The 15,210-nt window shown below is 40.9% G+C and overlaps 1 protein-coding gene across 1 annotated transcript in view; it reads right to left on the bottom strand.

Moving 5' to 3' along the window:
• Sorcs3 (sortilin related VPS10 domain containing receptor 3) overlaps nucleotides 1-15,210 on the bottom strand; it is a 616,840-nt gene that overhangs the window by 167,491 nt on the left and 434,139 nt on the right. The window contains exon 6 of the mRNA XM_026401144.2: nucleotides 4,950-5,014. Coding sequence (XP_026256929.2) covers nucleotides 4,950-5,014 — 65 coding nt within the window. The remainder of the gene's footprint in view (nucleotides 1-4,949; nucleotides 5,015-15,210) is intronic.

Raw genomic sequence — 15,210 nt, 5'->3', positions numbered from 1 at the left:
ACCTAAAAGATCACTTCTCCCCACTCGTCAAAAAAAAAAAAAATACACACAAACTTCAAATGTGGCTCTCATTTTGATGAAGCAGGAGAGGTGTGCAGAACAGCAGCAGGTGCCTACCCTGGGTCCAAGGCAATCTAACCCTCCACCAGGCCCTGGAGAATCTGCTTATTACAGCCCTTCTGTCTGTCTGGGCAGATAACACAGGTGCATTCAGCAAGTCCAGTGTGGCCTACAAGTTCTCACTGAGTCCAACCCTCTCTACTGGCTCTATCTCCCCTCATTCTGTCCCAAGTCATAACTTACAGCCTTGCACACACTCCCTCTCCTAATTCTGGGAACTTGTGAGGTTCTTCTCTCCATCCAAATGGTCTGATAAATTCCTACTAATCTCTTCAGCATCAAATCAAACATGCATTCTTTCTGAGAAGCGTTCCCCCAATTTACTTAGGTTAACAGTCATGATCTCATTTATGATTCAATGTAATTTATGCCCAACTCTATTAAAGACGTTGAAGCAAAGCATTCTAGAATCACTTAAATACTTGTCCATCTCCCCAATAACTCTACAAGCTTCTTGATGAGAGGGATGTTATCATATATACGTAAATGTCCCTTTAGTGCCTGGCATATGTCGATTTTAAATAAGTTCTGACAATATTGATTAGATAAAAGAGGAATCAGATGGATGGATGAATGAATGAGAAAGGTAGGAAGCTAAGAACTCTGCCTTCTATTTCTTTTTCACCATGGATTTTAATTTCACTATTATTTTTTAGTGCAGTCTTAATTTTCTAATGTATACATAATGAGTCTTTTGGTATACAGTTCTATAAGTATGAGCAAATATGTATATTTATGTGACTACCACCACAATCAGGTCACAGAATAGTTACATCATATTGTAGAATACTCCCATGAAGCCCTTTCTGGTCAAATACTTTCTCTACCCTGGAAACCACATATATTCTCCATACCTTTAGCTTGTCTATCCCATAAGATCATACACATGGAATTATACAATGTGTAACTCTTTGAAACCAGCTTATTTCACTCAGAATAATGTCTTTGAAATTCATCTGTGTTGTTGCAAATATCAATAGTACTGAGTAATATTCTATATTATGGATGGAACACAGCTTGTTAATCCATTAATCACTGAAGCATAATTAGGTTTGTTTCCAGTTTCTGGAGATCATTAATAAATCTGCTACTGACATTTGTGTACAGGCTTTGTGTGAATATAATTTCTCATTTCTCTAGGTTAAGTATGTAGGAGTGGAACTGCTGAATAATAAAGTGTGTGCAACTTATAAGAAACCATATGCCAAAATATTTTTTTTCCAGAATGATTGTACCATTTTACATTCCTGGAAACAATGGTATGAGAATGTTATTTGCTTACAGGCTTGCTAGCAATTGGTGTTGTCAATTTTCCTAATTTTAGTGATTCTTATGGGTATGTAGTGACATATGTTTTGGTTGTTGTGGGTTTTTTTGCTGTTGTTGTTGTTTTGTACCAGAGATTAAATCCAGAGGGGCTTAATCACTGAGCCATGTCCCCAGCCCTTCTTTATATTTTATTTATAGATAGGGACTAGCTAAGTTGCCAAGGGCCTTACTAAGTTGTTGAGGCTATCTTTGAACTCATGATTTTCCTGCCTCAGCCTCTGGTGCTGCTGTGATTACAGGTGTGTGCCACCATGCCATGCTCATGTGGTAATTTACATTTCCCTAAGGTCTAGTGATGTTGAACATTGTTTCATGTGCTTATCTGTCATCCTTTATCTTCTCTACTAAATGATATGCTCAAATGTTAGCCAATTGTTTAAAAAGTGGCGTTTTGTTTACTTTTTATTCCTATGTTTCAAAAATTCTTTGTATGTTCTGGCTGTAAGTTCTTTGTTGGATATATGTTTGCAAATACTTTTATCCCAGTGTTTTAATGGTTAATTTTTAAGAGCAAACATTTCTAATTTTGAGAAGCCAATTTGTTTATGATGTATTTTATCTATTTTATTCTTAGCATCTTATCTATATTGGACTCTTTCCTAATCCAAGCAAATGAAGATTTTTCTCCTGTTTTCTTCTAAAATTTTTGTAATTTTATGTTTTATATTTAGATCTATTTTCCATTCTGAGTAAAATTTTGTATAAATTGTGAATCATTGTTGAAGTTATTTTTTTCCCTGTGTGGTGCCATAATTGTTCCAATACCATTTGCTGGAAATAATAGCCTTTCTCCACTTAAGTAACTATATACTGTAACTTTGCTTAACTCAATTATTAGTTCTAAGAGGGTTTTGTGTGGATTCCATGGGTTTTTTTTTATAAAAACTATCACTTCTTTGAGAAGAACAAGCTTTATTTTTCCCTTTGCAATCAAGATGATTTGCATTTCATTTTTCTTGCTTTATTGCAGTGGCTAGAACTTCTATCATATGGTCTAACAGGAGTGGTAAGAGTGACTATCCCCAGCTTTTTCCTGCTCTTTGGTATCTTATCATTACGTATGAAGCTATTATAGATCTTTTGTAGAGGACCTTGATCCGAAGTTTCCTTCTATTCCAAGTTTTAATTAAGAAGTTTTTGCTCCAGACATGTCCCTCCATCAAAAACTAGCTGTGCGAATTTCAGAAACTTTGAATTTAAACTCCTTTGTCACATCCTTTCTGTGATGATGAGGTATTGTATATGTGTGACTTCATGAGTGTGAGAAAGCATTCAGTATATGCCACAAAGGAATGAGATAATGCATTTCCTTAGGGGAGGTAAAATAAAATATCCTTGTAAAATAAAATATCTAAAAACTGTAATTTTTCTATGTATATTTTCTAAATAAAGCTGGGAGAGAGCCAACTCAGTAGGATGAGAGAAATTCTTTTATCTATTGAAAACCTTACTTTTAAAATCTAAAAAAAAAATAAAATGGAACAGAACAAAGTGTAATACCTGATATTTATTCCCATTATATTTCTGACTGATTTTTTTTTTCAATTCATGACTTCTAACAATAGGCCAGGCAATGTTCTAAGTGTTCTGAAATTTTTGTCTCACAAAATTTTACAGAGATTCTACACCATAGGCCTTGTGCCCATTTGAACCAGAATTCTTGAATTTCAGAGAATAAATTTGAGCGTCATGTAAGAAATTACTTTTTCAAATAAACAATAAATCAATGAGCTGCCCAGCAGTAGAAAAGGATGGTTCTTAAGTCTCAAGGAACCTGAAAACACATGGGAAGTTTTGGGAGAGGTTTCCCCAACCCTGAAAATAGGATGACTGCTGTACATCACATATATGTGACATATGTGGCTTAAAGGTTGACACAGAAAGCAAAGCCAAGATAAGAGTGCACCCAAAAATGGCCTGTGGGTCTTCTCCTGAGACCAACACTCTGTTCTCTGCTGTCCTGATGGACTCCTCCAACCCCACAGCTCATTCATACTCCTCCGTTACTTTCTCGGCAGCAGGAGTCAAATTATACAATTTTTGAATCCAGGCTTTTCTACTCTCACAATCAATGGCTTTAAGTATGTGACATTATCTTTTTATATCTAAAGAGTTCTTCTGTTGAAAAAAAAAACAAATTAAAAAGAGTTTGGGTCATAGCTGCCTACCTCAAAGACTATACTTATTCAAGAATTAAAAGACAGAAAGGAAAGTGGAAGGGAGGGAGGGAGGAAGGGAGATGGGCAGAGAGTCAGAGACATAGTAACAGGTGCCGATTTCCTTCAGACTCTGAAAAGAAAAAAAAAAGAAAGCGTATGCAACATATTTGCCAAATGTCTGTTTTGGGCATGCATCTGTGGTTGGCCTGGAATGGAATTCTCCTGGAGAGAGCACACACAGTTTTACTTAATGTATTCTGAATGATACAGCAACACCCACAGCCAGGTCAAAGCAGAAATCTTCTTACAAGATTTGTACGTTTCCTAGTTTCTCTTAAAAGTCCATTTCTATTTAGTCAACCCAGAACCTTGTGAGCTGAATTGGGCTAAAGGAATGTTCTCAGATCACAGAGGAAGTTACAGCCCAGAGAGGTTAGGGAATTTTCTCCTGGTCTCAACAGCTACAAAGTGGCAAAGCCCACGACCTTAACTCTCAGGCAGATAGGGGCTTGATCTCTGTTCTTCTGGGTCACTCTTATTATTCGATTCTATTTTTATCCTTGTAGATGCTAATTATATTTTCATATATTTTCACTTAAGTTGGTTTTATTTTTCCTTTGATAATGAAGAGTCCTCCAATTATGATCATTTCCAGAAGGAGTGAAATGTTGGAATTGGTGCAAAATAATGCTTTTTCAGCTAAATTTTGTGTGAGAAGTCTACAGCCACACAAGGCAGCAAGGAGGTCATTTGTTTGAAATCTCAGGGTTCCACAGCTAGAAAAGAGACCCTTATCTGTAGGGACAATACAAGCCTTGCTTACCTCTGTGTCTCCAGGGCCTAGAGCAATGCTTGACACATAGTAGGTCATCCCTAAATATCTGCAGCATGGATGAAAGAGCCCTTTTGCAAATAGTTGCTTGGTTACTTTTTCTGGTAAGCTTGACCCCCTAAAAGGAATTGTTTATTTAAATCAAGCAGCCCCTGCAATTTACCATGTGGATGTAAAATACCTGTAATGAGCTACAGACATCTCTGTTCAAATTACACTAAAAGATGCCAAGGAAATTACTAACAGGAGTCTCAAAATTCATCACATTAACTCACATCCCCAGAAAATTCATTCCTGAGGGTTTATTTCAATGAAATGTCTCCCTTGGGACTGGAAGGGAGTCCAGTCTTATTTCCCCACTCTGGGAAATAAGGATGGATGTGGCATTAATGGAGCTAGGGGCTTTTCATCTTCCTAAACCATTAAAATGCAAATTGGGGGAGGAGAGAGATCTGCAGGCAGATCTGGGGGTGGGGGGGGGGGCCTAGCCTGAGCTGCAGGGCACTCACATCCGTCAGCAGTCCGCACCTCCATGTGCACCAGGTCCGCCTCCTTATCCAGTCCAGCCACCGACCTGGGGAAGGAAGGGAGAGATAGAGGCTCAGTAAGGATGGGGACAGCAGCTGGCAAAGTGGAAGTACCTGGGGTCCTTATTTGGCATTCGGCTCTCTCAACCAGGACTGTCCTGCACCATGGGAGCTCGGGCAACGCAGCAGTGTGGCTGGCCTTAGAAACTTGTCACCTGTAATGGTCACAATGCCTGAGTCCTAGGTAGTGTTAGTGAGTTAAAAACTCAAGGAAACAAAAAAAACAAAAAACAAAAAACAAAAAAAGGAAGAGGAGGAGGTGGTGATGATGAAGAAGAAGGAGGAGGAGGAGGAGATTACAGACTCCACTGATGGTGGTCTAAACCTCTGTCCTTGGCCCTTCTCCACCACCCACCCCCTTCTACCAGGTTCTCTTTTCTCCTTGGTCTTGACACTCCTGATTACCTCCACCACTGTTTCCTGCCCTGTTTTGTGGGTTTCAATGTGTGCCCTCCTGATTTGATCCCATTTACCCTTCCTCTCTCCTTTCTTACAAACAACAACATTTAAACCTGGTCTGGCAGGGACAGAATTCTCCCAGTAACTGAATTGAGAAAACTTAGTGATCTCTGGCCAATAGCTAGAAGAAGGAAGGCTGAGAATCCCTACAAATAACCTCATGGGTCTCTAAACTTCCCCATTAAAAGCCCAAGCAGCTGTCTACCACCTAGGTATGCAGCCACAGTGAGGCCCAGAAAGTCAACTAAAAGTGCCCACAGGCATTACCCCATCGTGTGCTAAAGAGCACATTCTCTCCAGCAAGCTCAGGTCATAGTCTATTTATTCCTATTTTAAACACCATCTTAAGATTGGTTTCCTGGATTGCCAGAACTCAATAGGTAGAAAACAGCAAGTTAGAAATCAAGTAGATTAATGGTGAGAATCAACAACTGATACCTAGGTGGCAAGACAAATAGAAAATAGATGAAAAACAGACCTAAGAACTCCAAGACCAATCTTCCACACCATAAACACCTACACTTCTCAATAGCCCTGGGCATTACTATATTAGAGCATGGTTCAGGGTTTGACATCTATGGCAAGGAATCGAAGGCACAGATAAAAAGTAGTGGGGGCTAGCGATATCTACCCATGCTCTCTGTTTAAGCAACCAGGTTTGCGAATGTATCTTTTAAAGGGAAAAAAAATCATTTTCTGTTAAAATAAAATGAGGATGTCTTGAAAGATCATACTTCAGTCATCTAAAAAGTTTACTTATACAAATTACATTTTTCCCCTAAAGAAGCTGAATAAATGAGGCGTTACTCTAATGGGTTATTTTTCCCAATGGTCATTGACACACTATCTTTTTGTTTTTCTTTACCTCATTGGATCCTAAAAGCAAACCCCTAAGGTAAGGAGAGCAGGTATCATTAGACATATTTGATTGGAGGAGAAACTGAGGCGTGGAGAAGTTTATGTTTGTCTAATGTCACACGGAGATTAGTTCAGAAATAGACAGATGTCTTGACTTCCTGTCCCAGAGCAGCTCTGATGTGCGCCATATCTTACCATCTCCTTCCTGCTTTTCTCCAGCCAAGTCTCAGATCTCCTTCGAGCAAGCCAGGCCTCACCCCTGCAGCAGTCCTCCCTTCCCTCATCTCACTCACGAGCCTTTCTCTGCTATACCATGGCATCCTTACCTCAGTGGTCCTCCAACTTGGCTGCCCATGAGAACCACTAGTAGGTGAGCTTTGAAATATACTGATGCCTGGTCTGCCTCCCTAGACCAAGAAAGCTAGAACCTGTGAGGACAGAGCCAGACCATCAGTGTTCTTCTAAAGCTCCATGGGAATTTCCATGTTCAGGCAAGTTTGAGGATCTTTGTTTGCATAAGTCAATCATATCCCTTATGTTATTACCATTTCTATCTTTCCTACTTAGATATAAACCTTAAAGAGGTAGGACCCTGGCTTATTTATCTTGGAAACATTGACACTTACATGCCTTGTACCTATTATGTGCTCCCTGTGTTGACTAATGTAACAACTCAGTCTCCCTGTGATGAGGCCAACATTCCTATGTGAAACTCACTTAAGGTCAGACACACAGGACAGAGGACACCAGAAAGGACTATTCTGACACCTCCTCTGCTCAGCAGTCTCCGTTTCTTTATGATAGAGCTGGTATTCTCAGGATTACAGGCTTCTCGGTTGTCATTCTTCTACCCTTTCCCCATGACCACAGGCAGGGTGGCATGGACACAGTTGGAACCATAATGGCTCAGCCTGACTGTGGTCATCAAATGCTGTGCTCTGCTAATAAAGGAAGAAAGTCCTTGCCTCTGCAGAGCTTGGAAAAAGGCAAATAAACCAGAGAAGTGGTTCTCTTATTCAAGCCTTCTCACTCCCCTCCCGTCTAACTAAATCCTACTCAACCTCAAGTCTGTACCAAGAATCAAGTCCTCCTGGAATCTTTCCTAGATGACAACAGCTCACGTTCACCTCTCTCCTTCACACATGCAGAGAACTCAGAGTCTTGATGGTGCACCCTCCCACAGTTACACGGGATGAAACTGGTTTCCCCTTGAGCTGGGCTTGGCTCACTAGAATGAACACCTGTGGTTTTGTTGGCTCAGTGCCCTTTCCCTACCATCCTGTATGTTCTACCCACTCAATTTGTGCTTTGGCTAGTTTGGCCTAGCTCAGTGGCCCAACCCTCTGCACCCCTAAGATGTCCTGTGATTCCTCATGATCATGAGGTAGGTTGGCTTGGGAAATCAGGACATGCCAGGAAAACTGAGATCTCCATGGGATTCCTCCAATTGCAGGAGAGAGGAAAGAATTCTATTTCTTCTCTGGTCACCCCAATAAATGTTTCCAGTCCAATAGAAAGACCAAGTTGAAAAGAATGATGTGGACATACAGGGACAAAGTGAATGGACAGTGGGAAAGAGACAGGGAGATGAGATGAAATGAGGACTGTGGTCAAGACAAGAAGTAGAGAAACAAAAACGCAAACCAAGATACAGAAAGAAACAGACAGTACATATGTACATACACACACACCTTAGAGATCACACAAATGGAAGCATGCTGAGAAATAGATGGATATACAGGTAGGAACCATTGAGAGCATTCAGATCTGAATCCATTCATGTCCAGCCCACCCAGATGGAGCAGCTTGCTTGGACACAAGAGTCAATAGGCTGCTTTATGGATGAGGGTGTTAGTGCATTTACTTGTTTACACCATCAGTTGCAAATATAATAGCTCATTGATATGCAGTCCATTAGACAGTAAGCTTCCTGAAGGCAGGGAGTATATTTCTCCAACAATTGCTACATCACACAGCTCAAGAGTAGGCATTTCCTTGGATTAAATGATAGGAGTAAGAAATCTCAAAGCAATTCTGTCCCTGGGTCCACAGGGGAAGAGATATGCCAATCAGAGAGGTAACAAAATAACTCGAATATCTAGGGAAGGAGAACATTCTTCCCCACACTCAGAGCTGTGGCCCACAGACCCTCATCCAGCACAGAGATGGCACTGCCCACTTGGAAGTACTGGCAGCAGTAGCCTTGAGTTCTCAATGTTATCACTGTTGACATTTTCGCCCAGATAATTCTTCCTTGTTGGGGCTGTTCTGTGCATCACAAAATATTTAGCAGTAACCCAGGTCTTTACTACATATAGTAGCATTCTTGCAGTCATGACAACCTGAAGTGCCTCTAGACATTGCTAAGTATCTCCTACTGGGGGAAAAACATCACAACTTTACCTGGATACATTTAATCACGGCCTGGACTCTATGCAGTCCCTGCTAACAAGGTAGCATATAAGCATTCAGAAACTGCACTTCCTCTCCCAGTACAAACACCAACGCTGCAGAGAAGCCCATCAACTACTGATTTTCTAGACCACACTATGGCATCAAGAAACTACCTGACACTCATCAAGCAGAAACAATCAGGTCCAAAACCTTAAAGCCCTAAGCCCTTAATTCTGGAAACTTACTATAAGAAATGTGCACACACACACAGACCAATCAAAGAAACACACGATAGAAATATCTGGTGGGTTTTTGTGGGGTGGGGAAGGGGGTAAGTTAGAAGGGATACACTTGTAGAAATGTTTGGGAAAGTGCATATAATAATGATGACAAATGCTAATGGGTATTGAGACCATTTATGTGTCAGGCATTGTGTTTAGTATTTATAAGCATTATCTTAATTAATCCTCAAAATGAGTTTTTAAGGAAGGTACCATTTATCTAATTTTCCTCCTTGGTAAAATGAGGATAATAAGAGAGATTAAGTAATGTGCCTAAAGCCACATGATAATAACAGTTCTCAGATACTGAGAGTACACCATGTTCCAAGGCACTATTTTACATACAGATGCTGATCTCATTTAATCCTTACATCAACTATGAGTTAGAAATCAATCTTTCCCCCTATTTTAAAAGGGCATACTCAGCCATAGAGAGCTTAAGCTACTTGCTCAAAGTCATGTAGCTAAGAAGCAGTAAAATTAGGATTTGAACAGAGTGGGTGGCTTGGAGCCAGGTGCTTAACTTTCCCTGTAAACTGTCCCTCCCATGATGAAGAATTGGATTTGGGTCCATACATCCCTCCCAGAGTTGAGGATCCCATCAACATGCCTCTTGTCCGCTTCCCTCAAACCAGAGTCCCTCACAGCAGCACTGTAAGGAGTACGAGGGCATTTTGCACATGTTTTCAAAATCACAGAACATCTTGGTTCTGACTACAGCAATTGAGAGTCACTCATATTGGTGATAATTGGTGAAGAGGGAAAGCTGGGAATAGAAAAAGAGATTGGGTCAATGGTAAAAGAGCAGTGAGTAGAGATTTTTGCAAAGAAAGATAAAAACTATCCAGGAAAAGGAATTTTGGGGCTCGAGCTTGACTCTTGAGATCTGTGAGGGTGGAAGGAGCTGAGATGTGTAGGAGGGGATGGAGCATTGCCAAGGCTGGTGGGAAGGAGACGAGAGGCTGGCTTAGGTGTGCCAAGAAGCACCTTCATGAATGCCTTGGCACCTCTTCCATCTCAGCATTCACCTTTTTTAGGGCTAACATTAGACTAGGATGGAGCAGATGGCCAGTAGCAGTGTCCAATATATAACGAAACACAGGTAAGGCTCCCTGAGGTAGTGTGTGCAACAAAGAAAAGGTGTATTTCTAGGCATCCCATTGAAAAATGCATGGAAGGGAGCTTCTAGAAAGTATCAGACGGTGCAGAGAAATCGTGTCCACACATGCTACTGCTGATACAAAATGTAAGCTGTCCTCCATGGTGCCCATTTGGGATGTGCTATATTTCTGGTTTGAATTCAGCGATTTTAAAACAACGTTTTGTGGGAAGAAATAGAGTTAAGATGTTACAATCAGACATCAGTCTATGCAAACCCTTATGAACAGTTTTAAATTCCTCCATCATGAATTCTTCTACCACAGGGATTTCCCAAACACTAATTGTGGAAAAACTAATGTTTCCTAGTAGATTTTACCAGGGTTCTTCAAGAAAGAAACAGTCAGGGCCTTTATTAAAAACTCCCCATCACAGTTTAGCTATTGTATAAATTTAAAAATATAAATAAATAAATAAATAAAACCATAAAACTCCCAATCACATTTTACACATATGTGCCAACAAAAGTTCTTAGTTTCTACATCTGTCAAACAGGAGGAGCATAATACCTACTTCATAGAGTAACGAGAGTTGAATGAGCTGAGCAGTAGACACTTTGAACAGTTCTTGGCACAAAGGAAGAGTTCTGTACATGTTAGCTATCATTAGCTTTAATTTGAAGGGCAGGATAGGCTGATCCATCCTCCTGCCTGCCTTCCTCTCTCCCGCATCTCAGTCCCGCACTGGGTGAGTGCCTACCGATGACCATGTGACTCTAGACGCTGGGTATTGAACTCCATGCCCCCACAGGGTTCAGTTCAGACGCCTTCTCCTTCTCTAGACTGATTGTACATCACAAATCCCAGGAAGGAGCTCTTGATAAGGTCTCCCTGTTCTCCTCTGCAGTGCAGAAATCATGCCTGTGTCGAAATCATCTTCTTTTCCCTATTAGATGTGATCCTTGACCTCAGGGGGCTTTTATAGGATAACATATCAGTTTATTCAATCACAGTGTTTGGGAAATGATGAAAACACTTTCATTCAGTTGGACAAATTTCATATGCCTACAGCATTTCAGAATGCCTACAGCCTTCTGGGGTCCTAAAGAGATTTAATGGGCCTTCTGATGCTCCAGATAATGTTTATATTGTGGACTTCTCTCCTGGTGTGGAGAAAGAAGAGGAAAAAGAACTACCCAGAGCTGAATGGTGGGTGGGATAGTCTTCACTTGGGGGAATTGATTGTTGCTAATTTCATAACAATTAATGAGCCCAATAATAGCACAAGGATCATCTGAAACCTTGAAGAGGGAAAGAGCATTGGTTATTCTTCAAAATAGGGAGCACCTCTGACTTCTGAGACCAAGGGCGTAGGGAACAAAGGGACATAGAGAGCCATCATCAAACCTCCAGGGAAGAAACTAGAATCCCCTCCTAGAACCATACACTCACAGATGTTACTGACAGGAGAACATGAAAAACATGTGGAGTGGTTTCCAGCTTATTTTTGGCAACCATGCCCTCTGTAACAAACAGTCTTCAAGTCCTGTCACGTAAAATAGGTCAGACAGGGACTTCTCAGGAACCAAGACAGCTCGCTCAGACCCGACAGTCCCCAAGGCAGCCAGATACAGCAACTTCTGAAACATTATCATTTCATCCAAGCCCTTCACTTCCAAAATCAGAAAACTGAGCCTCTGCAACTGCCCAGAGACATGGCTTGTTTGTGTCAAGTGGCCCTAGAATCCAACTTGGAACTTCAGTCCCGGCCTCTTCAGAACACACTCAGCTGTCAGGAGGGAGTGGGAGGGCCAAATCCAGTGCATTTCCTCTGTGTGGATGTGGATTCCAGGGTAAAAACTGGGTATGGGGAGGAAGATACTGAGAGTAAGTTACCAATAAAGTCAAAGTACTTGACCAGCTAGTCAGCTAGGCATGGTAACCACAAAATGATCTTTTTGAATGAATATTACTTTTAATTTACGAGTCAAACATGTATGTATACATTAATGGGGTATAATGTAATGTTTTGATATATGTACACAATGTGGGATGATTTAAATCAAGTGAATTACCATATCACCCACCCATCATTTCTGTGTTGTGGTGATCATATTCTCTTTGTTTTTTTTGAATATACAACACACTTTTATTAACTGGTGTCACCCTGTCGTATCTCAACACATCTCTCCAATTCATTCTATAAGTTGTCCTTCCAATGGGGATATCCATTCCAATTCCCTCTGCATTGGCCTCGCTATGGTTCCACTCAGCTTAGGACCCACTTCCCAAGAAAGCTCCTTACCCTGGCTGAACATTAGAATTTCTTTAGAAAGAAAGTGTCTAAAATATTAAATACCAATGTGCAGGCCCTCCTTCCAAGAATTCTGGTTTAACTGATCTGGAGTAACAGTCCTTTCATTCCCATAGTGATTTGAGTACAACAGAATCTCCTGGCATGCTTGTTAAGACAGGGATAGATGCTGGGATGTATCTCCAGCACCATTCATTTGGTAGGTCTGGGTGGGGGCCAAGAACATGCATGGATCTTAGGAAATATTCAGATGACATAATGATGATGGTTACAAGTCACACTTGTAGAACCGCTAGCTGGGAGTGAAGCCCGCACAGGAGTCAGCACCTTGTAGATAGTCAGAATGGAGAATCACTTTTCAAAGCCCCAAACACAACCTCAGTCCACAGTGGCATCTCTTCCCAGGCACCAGAGATACAAGGAAGAGCATAGAGCCCCCTGCTAGAACCTAGATCAGGGGCTTGGCTCCATTCCTCACTAACTGTGGGATCATGAGCAATTTACCATTCCATGCCTCAAACTCTTTCATCTGCACAACAGGGAGATAATAATAGCACTCTTGTCATTATTTTTTATGAGCAGTAAGTGAATTAAATATATGTAAAATATTTAAGCAAGAGAAGCATGTGTTAACACTTTATATGATGTTATGTGTTCATGTTATCTTAAATGCAATTAATATTCATTGAACACCTCTGCTGTACCAGGGTTTCAAATATTGGTTTAAACATATTAACTCACTTAATCCTAAGCAAACTTTGAGATCAACAAAGCATAATCTTTTTTTTTTTGTTTTCTTTTCTTTTTTCAAAAGAGTAAAAGGAGGTGTTCAGTTATCAGATTGTCCAATCACTGAGTGAGAAATGAGGACACAGAGAGGGAATCTGGATTCAAATAGAATCTTACTCCACTTTTCATTATTTGTACATCTAAGTTTTTCCTCCTTCTTGATTATGTTCTCCTTAAAGACAGACTCTAGATCCAATTAAACTCTTCCTTCGGCTAGTGCCGAGCAACATGTCTTACACTGCATCTATTAAATATCTGTTGAGTAGATGAATAAATACATGAATGCAAATAATAATAATAATAACCCCGGCAGTACGTGTAGGATAAATGTTGAAAATATTTCTAGAATATAATGAAAAAGATTTTATTCATTTAATTAATCTCTAGGCAATTAAGTGAATAAAGTCTTCATTTTATATTATTATGCAGCTATTTTCCCCATTTATCCTCAAAGCAATATTGGGCCTGTCAAACACAGTCATCTGTGATTTGCTTGACAAATGTGATCCTCCCGTGAAAACGCTGGGGCAGCAAAACCTCGGGGATGTCCTCCAGCTCAAGTGAGCAGGGCTCCTCTGGTGGCCACTTGGAGAGTGTCTCTTCCAAATTGCACACAGGCCGGCCACCTCTATCAAATGCCCACTAGCTCCAGATTACAGATTTTAGGTGCAGACTTCCACATCCTGTCTGTACTGTGTGGACCTGCCCCTCCCTGTCCATAGCTGAACAGATCAGGGTTAGCATCCCCCAAACTGGGTCAAGGGGATTCGTTTTGCAGACTTGGTGATTGGTCTGAGAGACTGTAACATGAGACTTGGAGGAACCTGTCTTGGATACTTTGAGCTGGTCTGCCAGAGACAAGAGAGGAGAGGCAAATAGAGGACAGTAGAGATTCTGGGATAGGGTTCTTCCTGAGGTCTAACTGCATTTCTTCTCTTGTCTGTCTTGCTCTTTAACTAAGTGACGTTTGGGTAGCCAAAGAGTCATTACCAATACACCTACTGTGAGGTTGCTCTGCATGAACTGGGCCTTCCCATGGGACCTGGATAACTATTGTCCCTTAAACCTCTGGTTCTCACTGCAAAGGGCTACTGATCCGAACAATGTTTTGCAATCTATATAGTTCAAACTATATATTTAGTGGATCAAAGCAAAAATTCTCATAAAATGGAAGACACTGGAAAAGAAAGCATCAGACTACATTTTGCATGGCAGACTAAAGTATTTTCCATATAACTTTTGCTTAAGTTATATATATATAAAAGATGTAGGTTTATACTGGTTCACAAGTATGATGTAATGCTACCAGGGAAGCAGTTAAAAAAGAAAGAAACTGTATGTTCTAATTTAATATAGCACGTTTTTTAAGCTCTGGATGGTTGGAATCAAATCGAGCAGTCACATGAAATATTTCCAGGACAAACCATACATATACACTGGGAGGTCCCTCCCAATGATAAGGAAGTTCTTCAGCTGAAGAACTTCAGTGAACAGAAGCCAAGACAGTTTTAATGTTAAGCTGAGCTTTGGTCACTGGGATTTCATGATTGTGTTAATGCAGAGAATCCATGAAAACTTTCCTAAAGACAATGGAATGACTGCTCAACTAGGAATCAGACCAGCAATCCTTTGGCAAGTAACTACTGAATGCCTACTATGTGTGAGCACTCTATGAGTTGCTAGACAGCCACCATGTGGCAACTTTGTTTACTACATACATGTGGGTTACAGCCTGGCATCCCTCCTATGAACGCTTCCATATTTCTAAACAAGACCATTGTTGAGAGCCACAGCCAAAGGGGCCCCAGCAAACTTCCAGCTGCCAGCAAACTTCCAGCTGCCGGCTGATGATTGGCTCACAGTGGCCCCAGCAACATCTAGCTGATTGGCTCCTCTGCGGTGATGTTCATTGGGCTGTTTCCCTGCCCTTCAAGCTGCCAGCTGATGATTGGCTCACAGTGGCCCCAGCAACATCTAGCTGATTGGCTCCT

Source organism: Urocitellus parryii, chromosome 5 (genome assembly GCF_045843805.1).
Source record: "Urocitellus parryii isolate mUroPar1 chromosome 5, mUroPar1.hap1, whole genome shotgun sequence".
Classification (NCBI taxonomy): domain Eukaryota; kingdom Metazoa; phylum Chordata; class Mammalia; order Rodentia; family Sciuridae; genus Urocitellus; species Urocitellus parryii.
The sequence above is the reverse complement of the archived record's forward strand: the minus strand, read 5'-3'. Positions and strand labels throughout refer to the sequence as shown.